At 42.0% G+C, this 15,063-nt stretch overlaps 1 protein-coding gene across 3 annotated transcripts in view; it reads left to right on the top strand.

The window, feature by feature from the left end:
* Positions 1–15,063, top strand: part of plekha7a (pleckstrin homology domain containing, family A member 7a) — a 123,343-nt gene that overhangs the window by 56,393 nt on the left and 51,887 nt on the right. For all 3 annotated transcript variants that reach the window (XM_079162916.1, XM_079162917.1, XM_079162918.1), the window contains one exon: positions 4,973–5,056. In XM_079162916.1, the coding sequence (XP_079019042.1) occupies positions 4,973–5,056 (84 nt within the window). The remainder of the gene's footprint in view (positions 1–4,972; positions 5,057–15,063) is intronic.

The following is a 15,063-nucleotide window of genomic DNA, read 5'->3' as shown; positions in this document are numbered from 1 at the left end:
CACTGAGATAAAATGACAGAATAAGTTAATAAACTAAACTATTATATGGACAGGTAGACACAAACAGCATCAAAAACCAGGTTTGGATTCATTAAAATCATTATTATAAGCGTCACTATTAGAGAACTTTGTCTTCCTTTGTTAAATGAATAAGAGGGTTTTTAGAAAAATGTCAACATTTAAGTAAAATATCATAAAAAGGTGATTTTCATATTGGCACAAAACTCAAATGTTCCATAAACTCTAAAAGAGTCGAGTCGTCGCTGCCACCCTGCAGGTAAATGCATCTTTTATGGAACGCTGCCGTCATAGTGTCGCCCTCATCTGAGACTATTATAATCAGTTGGAGTTGTTGTTTTTTTGAGGGGTGGCTCTTTAAATGATATGGTTATTATGTAAGTGCTGGAGAGAAGTAGAGTAGTGCCTCAGTTGTCCCTGTCCTTAAAGTTTATGGGACAACCAAGTTTTTTGGATGAGTGGAATACATTTTTACAGCTGCACTGTGTGCTTTCAGCTGATGCTGTGTTTCAGGTGCACTTACCTCTCAGCCACCGTGAGCTACAATGGAAATAACGTGAGATGTGAAACATGACGAACACGCTAAAAGGCCGAGCAGAAGCTTTGAATTCAAAGCCTCCGAGCACTCACATTCTCACCTGAGCCACGTGGGCCTTTAGTGAGTTCTGATAATGAGTTCATACAAACTTCATCTGTACCTCTTATCACAGCTTTCATCCACAGATAGCGTACCGTGTTCACACTCCAGGTACGCCGACCCACAAAACCACACAAGGGGACGCGTCAAAACAAACCAATACGGACAAAAAAAACAGTTTTCTGATTACTTTAATATGAGTCAGCATTTATATATGTATACAGGGGGAAATCAATTAGATTAATAGCTTAGTAACCCTTCATATTATCACCTGTTTGTTGTGTAGCAACGAGTTTTCTTCTGTAGAAAAACAAGCGGCAAGAATTCTCAGCCTTCTAAGCCTCATCTAATTCTAAACACACACACACACACACACACACACACACACACACACACTGCAGATATCAAAAGCATTAGTGATAGCATGATTAGAGCAACTTTTTCCGGACTCGTCTTTTCTCTGGATCTCCTTCTGATCGGCTGATGTTACTCTTGGTTTTGGTTCTTCTTGTGTGACTGATTAACACTCGAACTAAGCGGTCCCTCCATGTAAAAGCTCTCGCTCTTAAGTGATCTTTACCATTTATGTTTGAGACGCTGATGAATTCCATCTCTACTGAAGCTGCACTTCACTCGCTGTGAGAGCGAGACTCAAAGGACTCCCAGATGTGAGGACGCATTGTGTGGACGTGTCTTTTATTGCCTTTTATTAAAGGGCATTGTTAAAAGGGTGCTTTATAAAGCTTTTAGCGCCGCGTTCAACATTTTTTTTGTCCCTTCACAGCTCGGGTCATCGTTGCCTCGGCATCGACTGAAATGACACCATCATGGCGTCATTGCATGTCGCACCGTTTTGAACCTCGCTGCAGAGGGAAATCACAGCCGCAGATAAACAACCTCTCAGGACTCTGAGACGCTGTTCCCGTTCTCATCCTGCAATCAGACATGGATTTATCAGTTCCCCCAGGAGGAGTGCTCCACATATCAGCTGAGAAGTAAACAAATGCGCTTGATTTGATCTTGAAATGTACCGCTCTTTCACTGAGAGGATTTGAGGTGTCCTCAGCGGTCATAAATACCTCTGTTACCATTTAATAGTCTGGCAAGGAGATCAGAGTTAATAGGCTTAGCATTTTATTTCATGAGCTCTGTATGAATTCTGCATGCGTCTATTAGTACTCGCACATTAGTGTGAATGAGAGATGGTCTTACAGCTGTCATCATGGCGTAATTTACATTATTTCTTGAGCTCATGTTTATTGTGTGTTTTATTTATTGTATTAACGTCGCAGCGTGTTTATTCATTAGGACAAAGGTGTTTGAGGACGCTTTGCTTCACGCGTTCACACTTAGAAGTCGTAGATTGTTGCCGTCCTCTGAATCATTGTACTGTAAAAGCACTGTCACGTTAACAATAAACCAATAATCTATTCATTTGTATTAATCCTGTTAGCATCATTTCCCACTGAAGCTCCCATTTATGTGAGCTGTTCCTGACGATTTAACTCATTTTCTTTCTTAGTGTAATCCATGTACCCGACCAAAGACTCCTGCCGTACAGATTCATACCTTTTAAAAAATGTATCTCCAAATACTGTAGTTAGATAGATATGTCATGTTATATATTTATTACTTTAGAGGATTTTGTAGAGGATATCACCAAAAAGTTCTGCCATTTTTTGAAAAAATGAAAAAAAAAAAGTTAAAAACAAAGGTACCAAAAATGATTTACCTCAAACAGGTTGCGAGGACTTCCTCCAGATCTGCAACCATAATGCAACATACGTGACATCACCTGAATCGACCCCGGTAGCTGTTTAGCGGTAAACCGGCGCCGACCGACTGCGGCTGCCGTTTATCATCAGCTGTTGAATTTGCCTCTGCGAGGAGAGAACGTCTCGGCCATAAGTCATGGCTCAGAAGCCTGTCAGGACTTTCTGTTTCCCTTTACATGCTACAACTGATCTATTATAATTCCATCCTGTTCTCAGAGCGTATCCCCCCGAGGGATGCTACTATCTGGAGCACTTTGGTGTGTAACACACACACACACACAACCACACACACTCTGGCAGCATCTCCAGAACCGTGCTGCTGTCCTCTCCTTGTGGATTGGAAGCAACGGTTTTTTCTCCGTGTTCATGAACACACTCTTCTTCGTTTCGCTCTGTAGAGATTTTTTTATTTTTATTTTTATGGCCAGCTGTCAAACATTTGTGTGTAAGTGTGAGTGCAGTCCCCTGTGGGCCGCTGCAGGTGAGTCGTCAGGGTTTTTGGAAAACTATAAATTCCCCACATTGTGCTCCGGATGTCCTTTTTTCTTTTCCTGATATCTGACAATCGAACCCACAGCCAGCATCAGTCCAGTATGGTGACGTTATGCAGGCAGCCAGCAGTAGAAAAGGCCAGACTCCTCCGAACCTCAGCGGAAACTAAGATTAATCCGACCTGCACACTCACTGTTCAGTTGTGAACTTTTGTTTTCACAGGAAACGGCAGTTTGGTGTAAAACTACTTGGTTAGGTTTAGGGAAAGATCGTGAAATGCTTAGTTTGGGTTGTGTGTACATTAGCGCTCTTTAAACTTCCACATTCATGATTACGCACATAACATACATATAGCTACATGGGCCTGCAGTAGTGGCAACTAGTGAAAGAAAGCGTCTGGAGGCAGCGCGTTGAGACGTGACCAGCTTCATGTGATAAGTCGTGTTTAGGTCTCACGCTGTGAGCTAATAACAGCATCGTCGGTGCTTGTTATTCGCTCTTTGACATTGCTGTCATGTCGCCGGGTCTTCTGGGAAACCTTGTAGTCCTGTCGGGTTTGATCTTCTGCTACATGGAGCAGGAACCTGTACAACATGAGTAATGTGAGCTGATGCAGAATGGAAAACGGTGTCGCATCGATCGCTGTGAGATATGGGAAAAGGTTTCTGAACCTTTACACACACACACACACACACACACACACACACACACACACACACACACACACACACACACACACACACACACACACACACACACACACACACACACACACACACACACACACAGGGTTTGTTTGACGAGTGTTTCTGGTGTTTCTCTTCAGCGTTGGGCTTCTGTTCTCCAATTCAGGGGAAAGAACTTTTTATCAGACTTTTGTGTCGCTAGTGATTCTGTGGCAAACTGCATGCAGCACTGATGCTATTCTTCTATGTTTTTGAGGCTCTGTTTACCCAATTTTTGTCAGTGTGAATACATTAGTCTGTACACTCTATATATATATATATATATATATATATAAAGGGTTTATATTCACCGAATTGGCTGGAGAAGTGCTATTGGTTTATCTGCTATATTTCCGAACCAAAACTTTCTTAAATTCATGTTTTTAAAAAAGATATGATATAAATATTTAAGCACCAAACTACGGGTTATTTTCAATACATTTGTGGCATTTTTCAGATGAATCCATGACTTAGTTAGCTGCTAGTCTGAATGTCAGAAAACAGTGAAACATGTCCATCACAGTTTCTAAGAGGCGACGTCCCAAAGATGAGCGGATTACAGTGATGTGAAATTGAGCTTGTTTCAGCACTATTGTGTTGTCAGACAAAGACGAGGCAACGTGCCTTTTATCCTTTACAACGTTGTACTTTTCTAGTTTTAATTATTGCTTTCACATTTTGAAGTTTGTCCACTGACCTCTTTGTTCATTGACTTCAGAGCTGTAAAAACTTCACTATAAACATCAATATATCACTGCAGTCATTGTCAAATCCCTGCTGTGAGTCATTCAAGCTCCACACACACACACACACACACACACACACACACACACACACACACACACACACACACACACACACACACACACACACACACACACACACACACAGTGACCCTCCATGCCACCCTGTGTTGTTTACCCTGTCAAAGGCTTTTACACTCTGGCTTAGAATGACTGACCGAGTCTATAACTGATGGAGGCCCAGGCCTGCGCTGTCCAGCATTTTGTGCTGAGCCCAACACTTTGTTGCACACAGGCTGTATGGGACGGTTTGGTTTGGGTGGGGTGGGGTTGGGTGGGCGTCCCAGCAGCCAGCCCTCACATTCTACACGTTGCTGGGAAAGTCAGGGACGAAAGGCCCATCGGGGGTGGAGAGGTTGGACAGAGCCTCTAAGCCCGCTACTCCTCTGGGGAATGATCGGCTTGTGTCCGCTGTACTTGTAAAATCTTGGGGGGGGGGGGGGGATCCAGGGTGATACCCTCACAGTGTTTGCAGCACAGCCGCGGTTTCTAATTTTGTCTCTCCTCCCTCTGTCACATCAGTCATAACCAGAGGACCACGGCGTTTCGCCATCCTGTGAGCGGGCAGATCTCTGCAGAGAACATGGATTTTATCCTGCAAGAACAGTGAGTGATGACGTTTCTTTTTACTCCTCTGCAGCCCCATACATACAAACAATAAAAAGCTGTGAAGATAGAAATGATGCATTGACTTCCTCCTGCTGTCTTGATGTATATATATATACAACACTAAAAATTGGCAAAAATGTTTTTGTGTTTTCACCTGTGAGTTGAATGCCACGCTGTGAGCTGGTTATTTTATCACCTTCTTTAAAGCGATGATAAATCCGGAGGGATTTAGAGAAACTCCTTTTCTGCTCTTGCAGTTGTGACTGTTTTACGGTTTGTTATAGTGTTGCCTGAACTTCTGTTTGACAGTGACTTTGAAAACATCTAACCTGAGCCTTAAAGTAATCTTTTCTTAAAGTTTAGCTTTAAGTCATAGTTCTTTATTGAGTGGGTATTTGGCAGGTTTCAATAGAAGTTCAGGGTTGTTTTATGTGAAGACGTGGGCCTTTTCAATTCACTGCTATTTCAAATGAGAAAACTGAGCTTGAGAGGTGCTGCCAGGCTGTTTCCCCCTGTTTCCAGTCTTTATGCTAAGCTAAGCTAAGCTGTCACGATACAAGAAATTTAGAAGTAGATACCAATGCCAGTGAAATTCCACAATCTATTCCTTCAAACTATTGTATTTATTCAGGATTCTCGTCAAAAACTAGTACTTGAACGCATCATAATGAAACTCAATGCAACCTCCATTAACGTTGGCTGTTAGCTCCACAAGGCTGCTGATAGCTTAGACAAACGAGTACTGTCAGAGTTTTCAGAGTTTTGGGATCCACTTGGTACCGAGGTATCGGTTTTTCTACTAAGCTCGTAGGCCGCTGGCTGTAGTTTCATGATTAGTGAATTAGGGATTTATGGCACAACTTCACCGACTTCAAAGGTGCACGGAGAAGGGAAAAGGCCAGCAACACTTAGCGTGCAGAACAACTTCATTGTTGAACCAACGTGTTCCGGCTTGTGGCTTTCGTCAGGGTCATGGTCAGATATGAGAGTAATGTCGATCTTTGTCATCTGTCTCTCAACAAGGAAGCGGATGAGTGTATTCCCCCAAAATGCCGATCTGTTCCTCGCATTCCTAAACTAGAGGGTGTTTTTGCGAGGTGCGAGGGTTAAATCTACAGTGTTTGTGTTTTAACCAGACTGTCTCCCTGTGATCTCAACCTCACGGGACATAAATATGTTTCTTTGTACTATTTTGGTGCTTTATCACTTTAAGAGACCCGGTAAGTGCAGGTCTCCGTAGAATAAACAGGTCAGAGTGCTTACTCATGCTTATTTAGGAGACATCGCACTCTTAAGGGCTTTGTGTGAGCAAAGCTTTTCTTTCCAGTGACTCTATACCCGACACCAGACTTTCCCCATAATAGAGACGATCTCTAAGGTCTCAGTTACAATAGATTGGACACTCCTGCTGCCCCCAAATTGTGAAGTAGGTCAATAAGACTGGTGAATAATAAACACATCCTCTAGCTTGAATATAGAAAAAACTAAAGAAAACTACCTCTACTACAAACCAAAAAACAAACAAGAAAAAAACACTCTTTAACAGCGTTTGCACAGGGGGTTTGATTTGTTAGCGGCGGTGTGCCTTGAGAACAATAACTCCACATCTTGCTCCTGGCACTGTAAACCAGTTTCTTTTTTTATACGTGTGACAGTGTTCCCATGTTTTCAGTACTGCAGGCCGCTGTCTGGAAGCAGACTGCAGCACTTCCTCCATTTCTCTCAGCTGCTTTAAAAATCGTACCTGCATAAACCCTCGGGAGGCGAAGATGAATTTGAATGTGAGCTTGCGGAATAGATTTGGCGAGCGCCGTGCTACTTCCAAAATACCACAATTTAATTCATTCCTTCACAGCAGCCGTGGTGCTATTGAACATTTTGGCTGTCGCTGCTGTAGGAATGGAAGAGTCTGAATGCCGTGAAAATGTCTCAAAATGGTGTATTATACAGTGACCCTCATATTTTGGGTCTAAGAGCTGCATATTGTTGTCAAAGTATGATAATTGCTTTATTTATTTTTAGGTCCTAACCGATAAGTGGCATCATTATGCCGCCCTCTGTAGATTTTAAGGCTTTTGACGATACCACCACTCACAGGACTGTTTGATATAATTGCTAAAACCTTAGTTAACTCGTATCTTTTTGGTAGAACTCTAAACTGTTCTTGGTTGATGACAAGTGGTCGGATCTCTAAGGAGAGCATGTGTTCCTGGAGACTCTACCACAGAGGAGGGTTTGAGCACTTTGACAGGTGTTCACGTGTCTGTCTGTCTGTGGACAGATTTTGTCAACACAATAGCTTCACAACCGTCCAAGACACATTCATGAAACTTGAGATCAAAATGAAGGTCGAGTTTGAAGATGGGTGGGGTCCGAGCAAGAGCGCTGGAAGTAGAGGGGGGGGGCGGCTCCTCTATACACCCCTGAGCTGATTTGGCGTTGCAGCTGATTTGATCCTATCGCAACTTCTCCTCTCGTTTAAAACTGTTGTTGACAAGAGTTAATGCGGGAATCTGCTCTCCATCCAAAGTGCTCAGTACCATCACACTGTGCTGTTTCCATTAAACATCTAACGTTAGAAACCTTGATTTCTCTCAGGACGCTTCACTTCCTGAAACATAAACAATATCGGTGATTGTTGTAATCAGGGTCTCGGTGTGTGTGATAATTGTCCCACTGTGATCTTGACTAATATATTGTTGGGTCCCAGGCGTCATAGATATTAATCATTCAATGAGACTTCCTTAATAGATAAAGCTTAACACAATTATTTCCACTTATTTTGGTTGATTACTGTGTGTGTGTGTGTGTGTGTGTGTGTGTGTGTGTGTGCGTACGTACACCAACTTCATGTCTTTTGTGTCTATGGAGTTTGGGGACCTCAGCAAAGCTTTACCCCTTTAAAGCCTGAAGCAAGGTCTTATCAGCCAGAATAACTCAAAACGTGTGTGTGAGCAGTACCTTGAAACACTGAACTCGTACAGTATGTCCAGTGAAAAAAATATATCTCTTAATATAAGAAGGTCAGACAGAGGAAGCTTTTTTTGTGGCTCTTCACCTCCCGTCTGGATCTGAAGCCCCAAAGCTCCAAAGGCGGGAGACACCTTGAGCCAAGAGATCAGTGCTCTCAGCCTCCTGGCTTTAGATGTTCCTCACTCAACATCAGAGCTGCATCTGACCGATGCATTAAGGCTCCTGCATTGCATTTGTCTGCGTGTCCTTTTGCGTAACTCGAGAACCCGTTCATCCGATCTACTCCACACTTGGAAGGTGTATCGCTGGGGGGAAGAAGAACGGCTCTTGTTGGTGCAATTAAGACACGCGACCGGTTCAATATTAGTAAACTTTGAATAAACGCATGAACAGCGCTCTGTTCAGCAGCAGGGGGCGGGGCTTCAGGACTCTGCAGACTTGAGTCCAGCATGTCGTTCGCAGCGGGCAGATCAACACTCATCGACTGCAGTTCTCCTCACAACCAAACTCTTCGTCACTTCCTGGAGTCGACGTAAACTGACAGCCGACTGGACGCCGAGTTGAACCAGAGCGTATTTCACCAATCGAGAGCCGGGTGCGTTGGCTGTATGTCCTCGGTGTAGAAATTGTAACTAATTTGTTTCGCTAATAATATTACTGCCAGCAAGATATGCTGAGGAGATATAAGCACAACGGTTTCCTCTGGAGTAGAAGTACACAGTCAGTATAGTGGACAGTTGAGTTGCATATTTTTGTACACATTTTGCCAGTTATTTCAGGGTACAATGAGCAGTAATAGATCATAATAGATCTATTGCTAATTGCCCTCCCAAGAGTATGCCCCCGGTGGGTTTTCCTGAACCAGAGTGTTCTGAGGCTGAGCAGCGGTGTGGTGCGACTATCTCCCCGTCGATGTATCGCTGGTGACTCAGGAAAGTGCAGCGTTGAGTGTGAAGTTGTCGGTATGAGCTGCAGGAATTCAGCCGGTGGAGATCGGGCGTGTTTTGAACAGTCACTGCACTCTTGATTTCTAATTCGACTAAATCAAACTCCGCAACAGTTCACTCGGTAGAGGAGATACGCAGAGTGCTCTTCAGATTTGATAAATGAGTCTTGGTCGTTCACATTCATGAAGTTAAGGCTTCATGTTTTCACTGCTGTTTGGATAGAAGTGACAGCTGTTAGTGTTGATGATTTTAGGGACAGCGTTATTTCACTTCATCTGAAATAAAAGACATAACCTGAAATAATAATCAACCTTTTATTCGTCATCTTCTTTAAATTAGTTCTGGTTCAGACTCACATGTTTGTTTACTTGTATAGGTTTTTTTTTTTCTTGTTGCTTTTATTACCTTGAATTAAAAGATATTCTCCGGTACTCGGGAAGTGTTTGAATGAAAGTATCAACATATAAAAAGAACACATTTTGTCTGCACTGTTGGCTACAAAACACAAAATACTACAAAGGCTCAGTTCTTCCCGAGTTGTAGCTTGTGAGACGTCTCTTGAAGAGACCCTTCATTTAATGTTACCTACTTTAATTCCTCCTCTCAGACCTCAATGGAAACATTCTTAAGCTCTTGATGAACAGTTAATCATATACTTTTAGCTACATTGTGTTCCCTTCTTGAGAGTTATGATACTGGTTTTCTTTTCTCGTCCTATTAGTGCCAAATATTTTCCACGTTTTATTAAATATATCTATGCAGCCTCAAACACATATTTTACTAATTCAGTGAAGAGCAATTAATAGAGCTTTTGTACTGTAGCTTCTAATGCAATGAAGAAACGCATTAAAATGTAATGAAGTTTCACTCCATTTCCAGCGGCCTATTTTCATTTCACCTCTTGTTCATTTTTTTCCGTTTGTCTCATTCTTTTAATTTCCTCTTCTCTCTATTTCCATTCGTCCCACCCGTCCAACTTTTTCTGCTTTTCTCCGTCTTCCTTGTTTCTCAACTCTGCTCGTTTCGTCCCTTTTTATTTGATTTGTGCCCTTATCTTATCTTCAGTCTTTTCCCTTCTCCCTCTTTTCACTCTTTGATCTCTCTTCTTATTTACGCCTGCGTCTTGCTGTCTTTCTCCTTTTTTACGATTTTAAATTTGTCAGACAATAACCGTGAACTTGTCATTTCATAGAATTGATTAAGTGTTACAGACGAACATAAAACATGACATGAGAATGCAGTTTTTTTTACTAAGACTTGATTAAAAAATGTGAATAACAAAAACAAAATGCAAGAAATGTGTATGATGGATGCCCCCCCCCCCCCTCTGCTCTACTGTCTTCTTCTCTACTGTCTCTGGTCCATCTCTCCGTTCTAAAGGAGGAACCAGGTTACATTTTTCCTTGCTCTGTTCTGATGGATCTGTCTTATTAGCAGCTGTGTGGGCGTGAAGCAGGCCTGTCCAAGCTGCTATGATAACGTGTCAGTACAGCACACACAGACATTGGTGTGTGTGTATATGTGTGGTTATGTAATAGATGGTGGATTCTGCACAGGTTGGAAGGACAGGTGGTGGTTAATACAGGATGTGCACTCAGAAGCATTATTTTCTGCCTCAGTGTAATATTGCAATGATGCACTCGAGTGAAATTCTTTGCTGTGATTGTGCAGCACACAGCTGAGTACCATCAGCAGCATCGAGCTTCATACTCGCAGTAAAGAACGTCCATTGTGGCTTTGGAAGACCAGTGAACTTGACTGAAGAAGCTTCATTAAAAAAGTGCATGAAGGAAAAAAAAAGTGCTGTTTAATCCCCTGGTCATTTGCAAAGCAACTTATTAATCAGAATGTATAAGACTAAAAATACACTAGTTGTTCAATATTTAATTAGATCCTATCATTTATTTTTTTTGTATAAAAATAAAAAAAATACATGTTTAATGAAGATGTTGAACAAACTATCTTTGGTACAAAATGTTTTCTTCTTTAAAATCTTTGGGCTAACTTAACAGCACTTTTTATGAAGTTCTCTTCCAAGAGAATCTTAAGATCGTTCCCCATGGAATGCTTGTCTTTGGTTCATATATGATACTAGGAGTTACGCAAGCTTGTTTTTAAGAAGCATCATTTTATCTTCAATATCTTCGACGTATTATGTAAACATCAAATTAATATGCTTGCAGAGTTGGGAGTACTTGGTAATACTGCGAATGTGTTAAAATGTGTGATTAAATCCTTGAGCCAGGCTAGCTGTCTCCCTCTGTTTCCAGTCTTTGTGCTAAGCTAAGCTAATGGCCTCCTGAGTCTAGCTCTGTAGTCATGAGAGTGGTATCTATATTGGCAACTAACTCTCGACAAGAAAAGGAATAAGCTAATTTTCCAAAATGTTCAACTCTTTTCTCATAACATTACATTTGAATAGAGTACTATTTTGTAATAATCATAATGATGATAATATTAATAATAAATGTAATAAAAAATATAGCACCTTATTACAAGAAATGCAGCACAAAATGCTTTACAACAAAGAAAGACAGACATAAAATAAAATATATATATTAAAAATCCCTCAGTGGAGGTAATTTAAGGCTTAATAAAGTTAAATAAAGTTTGGTTCAATTACTTTTGGGTACCTGGGCATCTGAGGCAGAAGCAAACACGGACCCTCCCAGTTTACTGCCGGACACAAATTCCCTACAGGGCACAATTACACCGAAAAAAGCATTTTCCAGCCATCTCAGAACATCTTCCCCGGGGTTTAACCTCACGGCAGGTCTTATCTGTGTCGGGTACAGACAGAAAACTGCCCCGGAAAAAAAGACTGCTGGTCTTGATCGGCTCCTCACATTGAAGAATTACTGGATTTTTCTTTAAAAACAGTTCTTTAGTTGGGATTTTAAACGTCTCAGGGTCCAGTGTATTTGGGGCCATTCATCAGATAAATAAGACAGGAATTGTTGGAGGCTAGTTCCTTTAGCACGTCTCCACCAATAACCATGAAATCCAATGACCTTGTGTTTGTTATTGCTATCGGATTTTAGTTTGTTAGTATTACGGGTGACATGTTTGGTTGTAAATGTTGTAAATGCAATTCCTCTCATCTAATTATAATGTACCGTACACAACAGAGATGATGTAATTACCATTAATGTATGGAGAAGGCTGGGATTATATTCCCACCGTCTGTTATCTGTGAACCCTAATTATCCAATTACCATCGCTCCACTGCCAACAACACAAGAGAAACGATTTCAGCTGCTGCCCAAGGCGTTATCCAAAAACCTCCACCGTGGTGCTATTCAAGGCTTCTCTGAGCCGGCAATGAAGCTCTTGAGGTTTTCACTGAGGCCAAAGCTCTTTTGTAAACCTTTATACTCGTCCAAGGATGGAGCTTTTTTCGCTCAACTGAGCTGCTCTTTTTTTTCATCTTCACATTCATATACTTTCACACCTTTTTACTGTCGGCCACTGAGCCTCTCAGCTGGAGCCGAGCTAACCTTTGGATTACTGCCACCCTGTCGACGACACATGCTGGCACACAAGTTGTGGAGTTCACTGGAGCTCATACTGTGGTATAAATATCTGTCAACTCCAGCACCGAGCTGCACCAGCCGGGGCTCCTTTTTTTTTTTTATTTGATGTCAACGTCAACTATGATGGAGGCTTCAGCTCACGGGTCATGAAAGCAGAGTTGAAACTCCATCTGAGAGCGTTATTAGCAACGGGGTGCGGCAGGTATTTGTGTGCACGGCGGCCGGCGGCAGCGGGCCTGCTCACCATGGGTTATCGCAGATTAAAGTGGCTAAAGTGTCAGGACTTTACAGCTCCGAGGAGCACTTTATCAGCTCTTATTTTGGCAGCAGGAGAGATGGAATAACTTCCTTGGCTGGTTCTCAGTATCTGTCTGCATCTGAAGTGTGTCGAAGTCTATTTGCACCCCGTCTGTCCGTCTGTCTGCTTGTCATCAGCTCTGGGGTCATGCCGTGACACTGGTGGATTTCAAATTTTTTCCCATGTGTTCCTATACTGGGCTGCATATAACAAGTGTACGTAGTCACTTAACACCACCCATTTGTTAGTGGACTGCAGTTTTGAAGCCTTGAGTTTGGGACTAGGGGGTGGAGCTCGAGAGAAGCGAGGCCAGGCAGGGCCAGGTGCTGTACCTTATGCTAAGTTAGCAGCTAAATCTAATGCTAGCTAGCTTGGTTAGCAAGGTAATTAATGTTAACAGTGATTAATTTTGGCGACCAAGAAACAGCCAACTAATTAGCTTGTTTTAACGCTGAACAATGTTGTGGTAGCGACCTGTCAATCACAATGTAGCCACGCCTTTAAGGATAACCTGCTTTATCTTCTATTTCACTCTAAACGGGATCTAAATGTACTAAATGAACATCTTGCTGTATTGAAGAATGCTTAAAACTAGAGATTGAAACCATAAACTCATGTTTAGAATGATTCCTGAGGTAACAAATCAAGTGAGAAGTAGAGTCATGTTCTCATAGACTTCTATACAACCAGAGCTATAAGTTTAAAACAACTTCCACATTGGCTCCACTTTTCAGCAGAGGTTGTCCTTTGGTTCCCATACGTGTTATTCCAGACTTTATCAATATTCCTAATAAAGGAAATGACTCAGACTTTATAATTTACTTCTTCATTTTGTACAACATAATATAGATCTCTAGCCATGCACAAGGCTAAGACAAGACCGATTTTAGAACCAAAATCCTATTCCTCTCCTTAACTTTTGAGAAAAACGTTCTCGTTTTACTGGTTGAACGTATCTGGGGAATTAAACTGTTGTTTTGTTAACACATGCTTGTCAGGCTCGGGTCAAATAGACGCTTAGTTTAGCTGAAACAGAGCATGCATGCTTGGTGAAACCCTTTCCTTTTGTAAATGGAGGTAAACAGAATTCCTGGCTGTCACTCGGCGTGCCTTTTTTCCTTTTGTCGCATTTGTTTCTGTCAACTCTTCCTCCAACTATTCCTCTCATCACGTCCTCCAGAAGCTTCTTCTGTTCTCTCTCTCGTTGTCCTTGTAGTTTGTCCCCCCCCCTTGTCTCTGACCCTTCCGTTGCTCATTGATATGGGACCTGGTGATTTAAGAGAAGTTACGCCAGCAATGTGAACACATGGTGCTTCGCCGGGGGGGCAGCTTGGCAATGCTTTGGTTGACTGTTGCCATAGCAGCAGCATTGTGGAATTGAAACGGGGGATACAAATGTAGGAGGAATGTGTGGTCTCATTCTCTCTCAATTATGTTTCTGGCTTTTCTGATCATCCTACACTGGCTACAAACATTTAACATATAAACACATTCTACGTTTTCACAGTGATGGTGTTCTACTGGTCTCCATTATATTGAGGTGTTTCTAATCTGCCTCCTTCGTGTGTGTTAAGGGGAAGGACAAAGAAAGTTGAACACCTCTCAGTGTAATGTAGTGCAATGCAGCACCACCTTTAACTATGACCTCAGTGATAAACTTAATTGAATTTACACATTTCTGTTAATTTCAACAAAGAAATGAACATAATGAACTTCATGAAGGTAGACTTTGGGGCAGAGCTGCTGAATTGAAAATGGGAGAAAAATGTTGAACTTCTCCTTTAATACACAAAACTTTGACAACTGTGACACGCAAAACAACAAATCAACTCACCAAGATTTAAAGATAGACAGATGACAAAACAAATGTATGAACCAGAGACCGTCTTGTGACGGGATCACAGCAGCCGTGACGCAAAATCAGCCCGGACCACACCCATCGTCACACTTTGATCTCAGCTACACAGCTCTAAAGTTTCAGGACTGGGTCGTGCATGATTTAGACGCTGCCGCGGTGATAAGATCTGTCCACAGAGAAGCACATAGAAATACAAAACACCAGGTACGGTGCTGAAGACCTCCTCTGTTGTAGCTCCCGTGTCTCAAAGACCACATTTTTGCCACGACGACTCACAGACAGTCTCACAAGGTAAAAGCAATACCAGCGCCGCTGTTGTGGCTTTTAAAAATACTCCATGAAAGACAATTTGGCCCCATTAGCATCATGGAGGAAGATCTCACTCAGACGTGTCA

The sequence above is a fragment of the Pholis gunnellus genome (assembly GCF_910591455.1).
Source record: "Pholis gunnellus genome assembly, chromosome: 7".
Classification (NCBI taxonomy): Eukaryota; Metazoa; Chordata; class Actinopteri; order Perciformes; family Pholidae; genus Pholis; species Pholis gunnellus.
Note: the sequence above shows the minus strand (reverse complement) of the source record. Positions and strands in the feature narration are given on the sequence as shown.